At 41.3% G+C, this 14,910-nt stretch overlaps 1 protein-coding gene across 1 annotated transcript in view; it reads right to left on the reverse strand.

The window, feature by feature from the left end:
• The window catches only part of CPB2 (carboxypeptidase B2), a 54,905-nt gene that overhangs the window by 31,569 nt on the left and 8,426 nt on the right, over positions 1-14,910 (reverse strand). Inside the window, exons 2-4 of the mRNA XM_081547356.1 lie at positions 7,209-7,284; positions 5,645-5,769; positions 3,707-3,815 (exon numbers count right to left, since the gene is read on the reverse strand). Of these exons, the coding sequence (XP_081403482.1) occupies positions 3,707-3,815; positions 5,645-5,769; positions 7,209-7,284 (310 nt within the window). The remainder of the gene's footprint in view (positions 1-3,706; positions 3,816-5,644; positions 5,770-7,208; positions 7,285-14,910) is intronic.

Genomic DNA, 14,910 nt, shown 5'->3' on the forward strand with positions numbered 1-14,910 from the left:
ACACCTTTTGTAATGGGAATAACCAACCCTTGGCCTCATTTCTAGGAAATATGCTGAAGGTAATTTCAAATAGCAGTCCTAGCTGACGGGAACAGGAGCACCATTTATCCTTGGGTCTTCTTACAGGAGCGTAACTAGGGTGAGTGGTATGTGTGATGGGTTGTCCTGTGCCAGGAATTAAGATGCTCCTGAAAGATCTACCTGCTGCTAAGTACCAATGCTGTCAGTATCTGCAGTGCTGAAAATTTAACCATCAGAGATTTCCTGTTTACTGTGCTACTCTTCTAAGGCATGCGTACATCCAAGAGAACTGCTCCAACCAACTATTTAGTGTTACAGCACTGACAGTTCAGTATCTTTTCTCCAACAAGGGAGGCTATACTGTATTAATGATAGTAAGGCAGCTTTACAGAAAACTTTGAATCTAATCTGCAATAATCAAGGTTATATCCTTTGAATAATGCTCTTCTTTTGCCATTGAAGACGTGTTTTTTGGTCATTTGTTTTTCTCCCCTACTGTAGCTTACTTAAAATTTCCTAGTGAGAGTCAACGACAAAAGAAACCCCTTTTGCTCTCCAAGCGAACATGAATGTGGACTGAAGAGCGGTGCTGAAGGGGAAGAAAAGGCAGAATTTGGGGGAGCAAGATTGTCGCAGTTGCTACAAACCTCTTGGAAAAGATTCAGGATGGGAGGGATGAAGATGTCCAAACTGTTTTCTGAAATGTCATTGTGATGAAATGAATTGTGTTCCCCCTCAAATGCATATATTAATTCCCAGTACCTTAGAACGTGTCTGTATTTGGAGATAGGGCCTTTAAAGTGGTAACTGAGCTGCACTGAAGTATCAGTGTGGGTCCTAATCCAACCCGACTGGGGTTGTAGTAAGAAGTGGAGACTAGAATGGACAGCGAGACTTCAGGGATGTGTGCACACTAAGAAAAGGCCTTGTGAGGAGGTGGCCATCTACGAGTCAAAGAGAGATGTCTCAGAACAAACCACCTCTGATGACACCTTGTTCTTGGACTTCCAACCTCCAGAACTGTGAGAGAATACATTTCTGCTGTCTAAGCCACTCAGTAAATGGCCCTTTGTTATGACAGAGTGTAGCTCAGATGAAAGAATCTGCCTGCAATGCAGGAGACCCAGAACCAATCCTTGGGTCAAGAAGTTGCCATGGAGAAGAGAAGGACAACCCACTCCAGTATTCTTCCCTAGAGAATCCCATGGACAGAGGAGCCTGGCGGGCTACAGTCCGTGGAGTTGCAAAGAGTCGAACATGACTGAGTGACTAACACCACTACTACTATGGCTAACTAATACTGTTTTCTTCCCATGTCTTTCCAACTCTTTCCTGGGGAGAGGGTAAGAAAAAAAAATAACCTCTTTGAACAAAATATTTAAAATATACCAGAAAATACACTTTTTAAATGTCCATATCCTTTATTTATTTATTTAGGCTGCACTACACAGCTTGTGGGATCTTAATTCCCTGACCAGGGATTAAACCTGGGCCCTTGGCACTGAATGCAAGGAACCCTAACCACTGGTCTGCCAGGGAAAACCCAGAAACATATTTTAAATACTTCTGTTTAAGGCATCTTGTTCTTCCCACCAAACCCAACGCAGCAGTGACACTGTCACCTTTCCCATCTGTAAATACTGCCTACCCAGCTTCTCAACCCCAGGCCTCAAGTTTACTCATGCAGGGCTGATGTAGGCAGCTGGATGGAGACAGTCTAGATGGAACAGATAAAGTCAAGGTAGGAGAGAGAAAGGAGAGGGCTGAAATGTTAAGATCCCCTTCCACCAACCAGGCACATCGGTTCTAGAAGCACGCTGATCTCTGGTTTGAAAGAAAGTGTTAGTCACTCAGTCATGTCCAACTCTTTGCCACCCCATGGACTATAGCCTGACAGCTCCTCTGTCTCTGAAATTCCCCAGGCAAGAATAGGGATCTTCCAGACCCAGGGATCAAACCCAGTTCTCCTATATTGAAGGCAGATTCTTTACCATCTGTGCCACTAGGGAAGACTGAGTTCTGGTTTAACTAACTGGAAAGGAACAGATGCTTTTGAAGATTAAATAGAAAATTGATGCTTACTATTTAAGTCTCAAAAATATGGATATGGTTCTTAACAGGTTCTGGGCACTTAGCCAAAAATGATTTAAAAAATACTTCTATTAAGGAATATAGCAGTACTCCTATGAAAGAATAAAAGGTATCAAGGGATTTGTACTACTTGGAGAATATTATATTGAAAAGAAAGGACTCTAAGGGGTTTACCCTTTAAGGGAACAAATATGGGGAAATGGATCTTAGAGTATGATGTGAAAGCTTATTGAGGTCAACTGAACATTGGTATCAAGCTTAGGTTTCCTCTAGGAAAATTGGAACCTGTAAGTACTAAGAGAAAAAAAACCCCAATTTCTTAAATATTAAAATACAGGCATCATCATCATCATTACTATTACTATTATTATTTTAAATAGGTTCCTTCTAAAGGGAATAAAATACACTTAAACACCTTATTGTGTCCTAAATATAAGTGAATAAATTCCTTTAATTCAGTGAGATAATGTGGCAATTATTCAGTAAGAGTTCATTTAGGATAATGGTCTAAGGAGACATAACTAATTGGACTGTTTTTTTGTGGCAGTTTCAATAAAAAGGTCCTATTTTTTAATTTCCTGTTGTTCCTTAGAATGCAGTGTTACTCCTAACAGTCAGAGATATTCTTCAGTTCAGTTCAGTTCAGTCGCTCAGTCGTGTCCAACTCTTTGCGACCCCATGAACTGCAGCACGCCAGGCCTCTCTGTCCACCACCAACTCCTGGAGTCCACCCAAACCCATGTCCATCGAGTCGGTGATGCCATCCAACCATCTCATCCTCGGTCGTCCCCTTCTCCTCCTGCCCCCAATCCTTCCCAGCATTAGGGTCTTTTCCATTGAGTCAACTCTTCACATGAGGTGGCCAAAGTATTGGAGTTTCAGCTTCAACATCAGTCCTTCCAATGAACACCCAGGACTGATCTCCTTTAGGATGGATTGATTGGATCTCCTTGCAGTCCAAAGGACTCTCAAGAGTCTTCTCCAACACCACAGTTCAAAAGCATCAATTCTGCGGCGCTCAGCTTTCTTCACTGTCCAACTCTCACATCCATACATGATCACTGGAAAAACCATAGCCTTGACTAGACGGACTTTTGTTGGCAAAGTAATGTCTGTGCTTTTCAATACGGTATCTAGGTTGGCCATAACCTTCCTTCCAAGGAGTAAGCGTCTTTTAATTTCATGGCTGCAATCACCATCAGCAGTGATCTTGGAGCCCAAAAAACTAAAGTCTGACACTGTTTCCACTGTTTCCCCATCTATTTCCCATGAAGTGATGGGACCAGATGCCATGATCTTAGTTTTCTGAACGTTGAGCTTTAACCCAACTTTTTCACTCTCCTCTTTCACTTTCATCAAGAGGCTCTTTAGTTCTTAGCTATGGACAAATAGCCTGTTTAGAGGGGCAAAGTCCAAAATATGACGCAATCTTTTCAGGCAAGATGTCTACAAAAGGACGAATTACCTCTGTATAATCAATCTAATAGGGATTTTTTTTCACCCTCTTCCACCAGTTATGATTCTTTAATAATTTCCCATGACTGAAATGGCAATGCTCATTCAATGAATTTTGGAAAGAAACGTGACAGCTTACCTCATTTAGTGAGTGATACTGTTCGTAGTAGGAGGTGGACGCCCGGGGGCTGATGGTGTCATTGGAAGTCTGCTGCCGGATAAGATCTTCCACATTTTCCAACAGGACCCTGGGTGATGAAACAAAAGCATGAAAGCATGAGCTGGTTTCCAAACAGGGCTCTGATTTTCCCTTGTGGCCCATCGCAGACACAACAGGCGAGTGTGGGGGGAAAGTCACGAAGAAATCTAGCAAGCTCAAGGTGAAAACACCGCTAACATGATGAGCTGAACTTCACAAGCCCTCTGCATAGGGCCGCATGGGCACGGAGAGACAGTGGCTCCTGTAGGGTATGTTTCCAGGGCCTCCAAAACCTGACCCTTTCTCCAACATTATCAGCATTTCTTGATTGTGACTTATTAGTGTCTTTTAAATGAACACAGGAATAAGGAAGGTATGGGAAAATGATCTCATTTAATTTCTCTTGCAAGGGGTCACACAGTTAACTTAGGCACGAACATTTTAACTAAGGCGAAATTAAGCCATTCTGTCACCTGAGATGAACAAAAAGTTAGCTACCATTCTAATAAAGCTTTCTTTACTTTTATTTAGAGTTAGTTGCTCAGTCATGTCCAACTCTTTGTGACCCCATGGACTGTAGCCCACCAGGCTCCTCTGTCCATGGAATTCTCCAGGCAAGAATAGGGGAGTGGGTAGCCATTCCCTTCTCCTGGGGCTTCCCTGGTGGCTCAGACTTTTATTTAGACCAACAGGTAAAAGCCAAGGCTTTCACATTAGAAAGTTCTGAGTTAGTCCTAGATATGCCACATTCTAGCTGGTTGACCTTGAGAAATTTCCTTTGTAAATCTGAAAATTTTTTTCTTACACACAGTGAGGATAGTATTTACCTCACAGGGTTTAATAAGGGTTAAAAGATACAACGTATAGAAAAGCTCAGCACCTTTCTGAAAGGCATCAAATACTAATAACATGTTATTATAATAATCATAGTGTGTTATCCAAAGATTGCCTGGCATCCAGGAAGTGCTAGGGCGGCAAGAAAACACTAATGCTTGGGTAATGGATATGAAAGGAGATATGGACAGGAGACTCTAAAGGAAGATCTGAACAGAAATCATACCTAATGCATATTTTAGTTTAGGGCCAGACATTCCGGAATGCTCGCTGACCTCTTGAAGCAAATCCCTTTAGCCACTGCTTTTTTAAGCGATATCACAAAGCCTACTAAAGTGAATGACAATTTTGCTTCCTAAGTCCAGGAACAGAGTAAAGGAATTTTAAGAAGGAACTGGGAGAAACTATAAGAGGCTCCACAGATCACTGAGTCTAACAATCCATTTCAGACAAGGGACCAAGGTCTTGAGCAGTAAACCACTTGTTCAAGGTCATGGAGCCAGCCCCTTGGGCTTCATCACAAGTCCATTCCAGAGATTTCCATATGGCATGTTTAATGTAAGTATTTATTTTTCTAGGAAGCAATGATACCATCCACTAGTAAATGCATTGTGTGTGTTGTGTGTGTTGTGTGTGTGTGTGCTCCGTTGCTCAGTCGTTCAGTCATGTCCACCTCTTTGCGACCCCACGGACTGTAGCCCATCAGGCTCCTCTGTCCATGGAATTTTCCAGGCAAGAATACCGGAGTAGGGTGCCATTTCCTGTTCCAGGGGACCTTCCTGATCCAGTGATCGAACTTGAGTCTCTTGCATTGGCAGGTGGATTCTTTACCATTGTGCCACCTGGAAAGCCCCAAATGCATCACCAGTGCTTATAATGTGTGTGTATGTTCAGTTGCTAGTCGTGTCTGACTCTTTGTGACTCCATGGACTGTAGCCTGCCAGGCTCCTCTGTCCACGGAATTTTCCAGGCAAGAATTCTGGAGCAGATATCCATTTCCTAGTGCTTATAATAGTTGCTCAATAAATATGGAATTATGCCTACCTGAATAGAATTCTGCTTGCATTTAAATGGACTTTCACATTGCTTACATCAGATGCATTCACAAAAAAGTGGACTTCGTATCCCTTCACAATATATTCAGCTGTTACTGGCTGCCAGAGAACAATCTGCAGTTTCAAGAAGGAAAATTGATAAAACAAAGACAGTTTTTCACATGGTTCTCATCTATAGCTAGTGCCATAAAAGAGTATCAATAAAGGAAATGAAAAAACAATTCCTGGTCACTGGTCCACTCATAGTCACCAATCCCATTCACACATGTGGTAGTTAAACATTTATTTTGTAGAGGGCTTGTTTTATTCTATAACCCTAGTGGCTAACGAGGGCCTGGAATTTACTAGGTATTCAATAAATATTTGTTGAGGCAATGAACTGATGAATGAATGCATGAATATTTACAGTCCAACTGTAGGACTGGAGGTGTACGTCAGATGTTTAAAGAAAAACATTAAAGCCTTCTCATAATATTTACGTGGTTATTTTTTTGGCTTTACTGTGCTTTTTCAAAGCACTTTCACACCCATTGCCTATGATCTTTTTACTAACTCTTTGCCATAATCTAGGCAGGAGTTATTATTTTGATTGTTCAGATGAAGAAATTTAGGCTGGAAGCTAAGTTGTCTAAAAATCACACACCAAGTAGTGGCCGAACGATACCTAAATCCTGAATCTCTGATGCTTCGTCTGGCAGTACTTCCTCTGTCTGCAGTGTAGTGGCTGTGGGAACATAGCGGGCAGCTCTTCTGCTGGGAAATGCTTAGTTCTCTGACCCTGTGTGCTGCTGTCCCTCTCGATCCCCTATAGGCTGAGGTTGAGCGGCTCCAGGGCTGCGGCCAGTGAGGGCATACTGCAGGCATATCATCGCAGGCCCATTCCTGCCAGCTTAGGGTTTCCTCTTGCAGTTGACTTTGTCTCAAGGACTTACCATGGTCCAGTCAAACTTTCATCAGGATTGTCCTGCAGTCTAGAGGTGGTCCAGGCATGACCCTCCTTTTTGCACAGTGGCAGCTGCTCAATGGTCTGCGGGTGCTCCCCGCCACCTCCGGCTCCTTCTTCATCCTTCACAAGCAGACCCCTTAACGAGTCTCGTATATCTCTAATCTTCTCAGAAAACCTTAACCCAACAACCATGGAGCCAGCAATTTTTTTATCATGATATTTTGTAGCTCTTAACATCTTTCTACTTTCAGGGGAGTTCAGTCCCAGGTATGAAAATGTTAGCCAATTTTCTTTTGTTTTTATGCTTACAGTTTAGTTAAGCTTTTAAAATAAACATCTATGGGAATTCTGTTATTGTAGCAACTTTGCAAGTTTGCACTTTCAATCACATGTCATTATTATTTAAATGGCTAAAAAGTTAATAGCACAAGTGAAGAAAGTGTTATTTGGGGAATCAAGTGATTAGGGGAAAGAAGAGAAAATGACAGGAAGAGGGGTATATACCAACTATATACAGACAACACATAGGCGACAACACGGCACACCATACTTTCATAAAACTTAATATGAAGATATGAAATATGAAGATAAATGATGGAGAAATTACCTCATATGTTGTAGTAATATTCTGCAGAATTCGAACTTGCCTGGAGGTTCTAGGAAGAGCCAATAAAACCTGGCCCCTGGGAGAAAAACACACACAGGGTTTTGATGTTAAGTAAAACGTGAAAATAAGATAAATTATATAGGGAAGGTCTTCTAGGTAATTATGAAAAGGAAACAAAATATTGAAAGAAAAGAGGATCTCACCACAGTTTTTAAAATAACCTAGATTTTACTTCATTCTAGATGGAGAAATAGGAACCAAGTTTACCCTTCCTTCTACCTGAAAACTAATATATATGTGTGCATACGTATACACACATATAAAACAATGCACTTGAGAAATTGAACATATGCAACATGATGAAACACAGTATTCTGTATTGGGTCCTGGAACAGAACAGTGAAAAAACTGGTGAAATCTAAATAAAGCCTACAGTTAGTTAATAGCAGAGTACCCATGTTGGTTTCCAAGTTTTGACAAATACACCACAATGATAATAAAATGCTAACATTAGGTGAAAATTGGTGCAGTATATACAAAAACTCTCTAATACCTTTGCAACTTTTCTGTAAATCTAAAAATATTTCAGATAAAGTTTTAATTAAAAATTAAAACAGAAACATGTACCAAGAACTCTAGAAGCTCAAAAGTTTATGATAACTTCTGCCTGTCACTATTAGGAAAAGCTTCATGGAAGAGGCAACTGGGTAAGTCAGCAGTGGAAAGGCAGGCTGGCAGAAGACAAAAGGGCATTGTTGGAGAGATGGAAAGATGTTTATTTTTGCCAAGTGTAGGATTTAGGTGTTTAGGGCAAGGGAAGAATGGTAGCCAAACAAAAGTGAGTTTGGAAACTTACGTTCATTCTCCTGTAGAGAAGTTTTCCAATGCACACTGAGAAATTGCCTTTATCTTGTAGGCAATTAGGAGTTAGGAAAGTGACATTATGTGACATGTGATTTGTAAGAATAATTTTGACAACAGAGTGGAAGATGGTTTATTTTGGAAAGCCTGATTAAAGGATTCTAAATTCTAGAAATAAATCTATGGAGACTTGATTATCAAGAGAGATAGAGAGGAGCTCACAGAAACAATAAATTCAGAGGTTTGTGTCAGTTATTGGTACAATTTAAGCATAAACTCTTCAACCAGTGATTAAGGGTATATGTCCAAGGATATGTGTTGCAGGATGATTCATAGTAACAATAACTGGGAACCACATATATGAGTGCTCAGTCATATCCAACCTTTTGAGACCCCATTAACTGTAGCCCACCAGGTTCCTCTGTCCATGGAATTTTCCAGGCATATTTTCCAGAATACTGGAGTGGGTTGCCATTTTCTACTCCAGGGGACTCTTATCAACCCAGGGATTGAACCTGCGTCTCTTGAGTCTCCTCCATTGGCAGCTGTATTCTTTACTACTTGTGCCACCTGGGAAGTCCAGAAACCACATGAGCACTTATCAGTAAGTGAATTTTTGAATGTTGGTGATGACTCCACATTCTAGAATGGTTTTTGGCCATTATTAAGAAAGAGTTAATTTAAAATAGTTAACTTGGGGGATTTCCCTGACGGTCCAGTGGTTAAGACTCTGCATTCCCATTGCAGGGGGCATGGTTTCAACCCCTGGTCGGGGAACTAAGATCCTGCATGCTCCATGGCATGGACAAATAAATAAATAAAAGAAAAAAATAGAATAGTTAACTTAAGGGAGATTTACACTATTTATTAAGAGAGAGAAGCAAGAAATAAGTGGAGAACCGTATGAAATATTATCTCATTTTTGCAAAATAATGAGTTGGAAAGCAAGAAGAAAATTAAGTGTTGAAAACAGGAGAAAAGTTCTAAACAAATAGACAGCCCATTGTGAACATTGATTTGGATGGTGGGGAAAGACCACCATCATTGGGTTAGGTAGGTGAGTAGGGGGAGCAGATAAAGATTGTTATTAAAAGAAAGGTCTCCATACTTCCACATGAGAGATGATACTCAACTAATGTGAAATTATACACAGGTATTCTGGTAGCTCAGCTGGTAAGGAATGTGCCTGCAATGCAGGAGACCCTGGTTTGATTCCTGGGTCGGGAAGATCCGCTGGAGGAGGGACAGGCTACCCAATCCAGTATTCTTGGGCTTCCCTGATGGCTCATCTGGTAAAGAATCTGCCCGCAATGTGGGAGGCCTGGGTTCCATCCCTAGGTTGGGAAGATCCCCTGGAGAAGGGAACTCCAATATTCTGGCCTGGAGAATTCCATGGACTGTACAGTCCATGGGGTCGCAAAGAGTCAGACATGACTTTTTGAGTGACTTTCACTTTCACATAAATGTATAGAGAAATGCATGAAAGAACGATCACCGGAAAGGTGATATCTTCTCAGGGTGAGGAAATTTCAGTGTTTTTCTTCCTAACTGTATAATTTTACATATTGTTTACTTCTTTAACCAAAAAGAAGTCTTTATTATTTAATCAGGGGGAAACTACATTAAAAAAGTAACTCTGGCTGTGAAAAAAACACCACCAATCTTCTTAACAATGCTGCCCATTCCTTATTGTTTTCAAATGTCTCTGGCTCATCACTGGAACACAGTGACTGGTGACTTTCCTAGCCTTCCACAGTACTTTTATTCTGGCATATCCTTCCCTAGGAATTTTCTTAGTATCTATTTATTTGGCTGCACTGAGTCTTTGCTGCAGCCATGGGATTTTCAGCCTTCATTGCGGCATGCCGGGCATTTAGCTGTGGCACATGTGATCTAGTTTCCTGACCAGGGATGGAACCCAGGCCCCTTACATTGGGAACACGGAGTCCTAGCCACTGGACCACCAGGGAAGTCCCATGCCCTAGGAATATTTTGATCCCCCTTTTCAACATCTGCCACAATAGTTCTGACATTCCTGGTTCACTTAGAGCAGGCCTTATTTTCTCCAGGCTTCCAAGAATCGTCCTGGTGGTGGTTAGCACCACCTCCCAAGGCTCTAGCGAGAATGTTGAATCTTGTGTCCTGGGCAAGTGCACCCCTTTAGGGACAGAGATCTTTTTCCTTATTAACGCATTCAGCACCTGGACACCCAGATTCTGTCATGACTTAACCCCAGGTATTAGTTTGGAGGCCAGCGGGGGGAGGGAGGAGTAGATTCTGAAGGCTGATGGTCAGAGATGGCGCTATAGCGGGAAGTCCTGATAGCAACAGGGGTGATGAGATTGCTTTGCTTTATGGATGTGAGAGTTGGACTGCGAAGAAAGCTGAGCGCCGAAGAATTGATGCTTTTGAACTGTGGTGTTGGAGAAGACTCTTGAGAGTCCCTTGGACTGCAAGGAGATCCAACCAGTTCATCCTAAAGGAGATCAGTCCTGGGTGTTCATTGGAAGGACTGATGTTGAAGCTGAAACTCCAATACTTTGGCCACCTCATGTGAAGAGTTGACTCATCGGAAAAGACCCTAATGCTGGGAAGGATTGGGGGCAGGAGAAGAAGGGGACGACAGAGGATGAGATGGCTGGATGGCATCACCGACTCAATGGACATGGGTTTGGGTAAACTCCAGGAGTTGGTGATAGACAGGGAGGCTTGGCATGCTGCAATTCAGGGGGTCGCAAAGAGTCAGACACAACTGAACGACTGAGCTGAATTGAACTGAAAGCCAGGTGGCAGTGCTTAACCGGCTGTAACACGTTGGGCACAATTATTATAATAAGTAGCAAGGTCAGAGTGGTACCCAGAGGGACATGGCCCTCAGAAAACTGAAGTTAGTCAAGAGAACACAGAGTCCTTAGGGTCATGATAGATGGCAGACAACAAAGGTATTGCTCAATCTTTACAGTTGAAAGAAGTCAGGGACGGGTGAGAGTGGCTAAGAACAGTTGTCCCAGTCAAACTCTCAACCAGCTGTGCAGGTCCCAGGCCTGGGCCACTTCTTAGCCCCGGATCTCTTGCCTGAGGGAGGAGTCAGGTCCCCACAAGAAAGACCCTGCTGTGGGAGAGAGAGGGTACTTCCTCAGTCCTTTTCAAAAGAAAGCTGTGGCTATTTACTCAGGTCACTCTGCCCACTGGGGAAAGAGGAACACTCAAGCGTGCGGAGGTGGGGTTATTTTTTTCTCTTCTTTTCTTATTGAAGTCTATTTGCTTTACAATGCTGTGTTAGTTTCTCCTGTACAGCAAAGTGAATCAGCTATTATGTACACATATACCCCCTCTTTTTTTGGGATTTCCTTTCCATGTAGGTCACCAGAGAGCACCGAGTACAGTTCCCTGTGTTATACAGTAGGTTCTCATTAGAACAACCATCGCTACATCTTTACGGTTGATGTCTTTAAGAATCTGCCCTGAAGGCACAGCTGAGGCCCTTCTTAAGACTGCATCACAGTCCAGTTCCTCCTCAGCTCATTTCCCCTTCCTTTATTCCTCCACACAGGTTGCTCCTGAGATTCCGTTCCAGTAAATTCCCTACATGCTAATCTCTATCTCAGAGTCTGCTTCCTGGGGAACTAACCCACAGCAGTACAAATGCCTACTGTGTGAGATAAAACATGAAAAATTGCTATACAAATAGTATCAATACTCTGCTCTAAGAATGTAACATCAGAAGTTACTTTTGTCTGCGGTAGTCAGAGGATGGAGACATTCTGAGCTGGACTTTTGAACTAGGTAGGATTTCACTGGTAAATGGGCAGTGAATGGCCTAACACTAAGACAAATGGAATTTTGGCAAGTGAATTGGAGATGAAATGGTGTTAAGTGCTGAAGCGTAAGTGGAAAACAAAATCAGAGCTCAAGGAATGGCATGTGATCCAGGTGGGCAGGAATATGGGTCATATTGGGATATACCAGGAAATATAACCAGGATAAATGGGCAGCCTAGGACCTGATCATTGAAGGTCTTAAATCCTGGGTACCATTTTGGAAGTTTGAACAAAAAAGTGACCAACTCAAAGATTTCTTTTGAAGTGAAGTATAAAGTATATAGATTTCTTTTGAAGTGAAGTATAAAGTATATAGATTTCTTTTGAAGTGAAGTTTAAAGAAGTGGGCTTCCCTTGTGGCCCAGCTGGTAAAGAATCTGCCTGCAATGCTGGAGGCCTGGGTTCGATTCCTGGGTTGGGAAGATCCCTGGAGAAGGGAACGGCTACCCACTCCAGTGTTCTGGCCTAGAGAATTACATGGGCTATATAGTCCATGGGGTCACAAAGAGTCAGACACGACTGAACGACTTTCACTTTCATAAACTAGTGGGGATACGTCCTGAGGAAAAAGAACAAAGCTGGAGGCACAATCCTCTCAGACTTCAGACAATACTGTATGAAAAGATGAAAAGATAAACTACCAACTAGGAGAAAATATATGCAAACAATGCAACAGACAAGGGGTTAAGTTATAAAACATACAAACAGCTCATACAGCTTGATATCAAAAAACCAAACAACCCAATCAAAAAGTGGGCAGAAGACCTGAATAGACATTTCTCCAAAAGAGACATACAGATGGCCAACAGGCATAGGAAAAGCTACTCATGTGAAATAAAATTAATTTTTTTATGTCAGGACAGGAAAAATTAAAACATAAAAATTTCTCTGTTCGTTGGCCTCCTCTGTCCCCCATACCTTTCATCTGAATTACCCCCCAATCAGGAAACATACCTTTCTACCTTAAAGAGTGACATACTCCTAGCATCAGTCAGACAACTCCTTAAAAGATAACACTTCTTCTTGAGCTTGTAAGGGTCATGACGATGCTTAGATCTGGATTTTGTAAACTGTCAATAATATGTCATGTAATAGTCAACCCTCTAACTCAAAAGAGACTTATATTTAATACAGCCGTGCCTTGACTTCTAACAGGTGAACCATCCTCCAAGCTTTCTGACATGCTCTTCCTAGGTTATAATACTCAACTTGGCTCAACTAAAATTTTTTGTTTCTTTCTTAGATCAAAGAGATTAATTTTTCTTCAACACTCAGCTTTGCTCATTATTAGAAAAATGCAAATAAAAACTACAATGAGTTATCACCTCACACCTGTCAGATGGCTCTCATGGTAAAGTCTATAAATAAATGCTGGAGAAGGTATGGAGAAAAGGGGACCCTCCTACACTCTTGGTGGAAATGTAAATTGGTGCAGCCACTAAGAAAAATAGTATGGAAGTTCTTTTACAAACTAAAAATACAGTTATTATATGATTCAAGGTTCCCACTCCTATGCATATAACTGGAAAAGATAAAACTCTAATTTGAAAAGAGATATATGTACTACAATGTTCATAGCAGCACTAAGCTATGGAAGCAACCTAAGTGTCCATCACCAGATGAATGGATAAAGAATATGTGATACACACACACACACACACACACAACCACACACACTGGCTTCCCTCCCTGGTGCTCAGCAGTGAAGAATCTGCCTGCCGATTCAGGAGACATAGGAGATGTGAGTTCGATCTCTGGATTGGAAAGATCACCTAGAGGAAGAAATGGCAACCCACTCCAATATTCTTGCCTGGGAAATCCCATGGACAGAGGTGCCTGGCAGGCTATAGTCCATGCAGTCTCAAAGAGTCCAACAAGACTTAGTGACTAAACAACAAATAACATACACACACACAATGGAATATCATTCAGTTACACAGAAACAATGAAATATTGCCATTTACACCAATATGGATTGACCTAGAGATTATCATACTGAGTGAAATAAGTCAGACAGGGAATATGATATCATTTGTATGTGGAATCTAAAAAATAATGCAAATGAATTTATTTGAGAAACAGAAACAGACTCACAGACATGGAAAACAAACTTACGGTTACCAAAGGGGAAAGGGTGGGAGGAGGGATAAATTAGGAGTATGGAATAAACAGATATACACTACTACATATAAAACAGATAAACAACAAGGATTTAGTGCATAGCACAGAGAACTATATCCAATGTCTGGTCATAACCTATAAACAATGAATCTGAAAAATATGTAATGAATAACTGAATCACTTTGCTACACATCCAAAATTAACACAATATTGTAGAATCAACTATACTTCAATTAAAAACAGGATGTGGAGATTTGTATAATTAAATCACTATAATTTTAGAATTTACTTCTAAATTTTAAAATGAAATTCCTTACAAGTTAACCTAACAATGAAATAAAACACCTTACAAAACAACGAGCTCTTCATTATTCTTACAGAGGTTGAATTGCAGTTCCACATTAAGGAAATTTTGTGTTGACTGGAAGATAAGATGCTTGGGCATTTTTTAAATGTGTTAAGGGACAAGAAAGTACTAAAATGAGTCAATAGAAGGAAAAAGAAAAAATGTGGAGGAGTACAATGATGGGGGTATAAATTTACCATTAATATGTAACACCATTCCATTAATATGTAATTACCATAACACCACTAATATAATAATACGTTCAAGTTCCAACTGTGGTGAGCTGGACTATTCCTATCTCCAGTTTGACCAAAGGGCAACGCAGCAGAATCAAATAATGGGATGGGGTCAGTCAGATGCTATGTAGCCCAGGTCCCAAGCACAGAAACTGGTCTTAGCCGGACAGACTAGCTGGGTTTTATCAACAAGACCCTAGGAAGGCCCACAACAAAACCAGACTGAACAGGCTAGATCCTAGATAGAGGGCAAAATAGGCTAAAGGCTTTCCTGGCCTTGATTTCTCTCTGAGTTTGTTTCAGGAGTACTGGAGTTC

The sequence above is a fragment of the Giraffa tippelskirchi genome, chromosome 12 (assembly GCF_054371585.1).
Source record: "Giraffa tippelskirchi isolate mGirTip1 chromosome 12, T2T-mGirTip1v1.2.pri, whole genome shotgun sequence".
Classification (NCBI taxonomy): domain Eukaryota; kingdom Metazoa; phylum Chordata; class Mammalia; order Artiodactyla; family Giraffidae; genus Giraffa; species Giraffa tippelskirchi.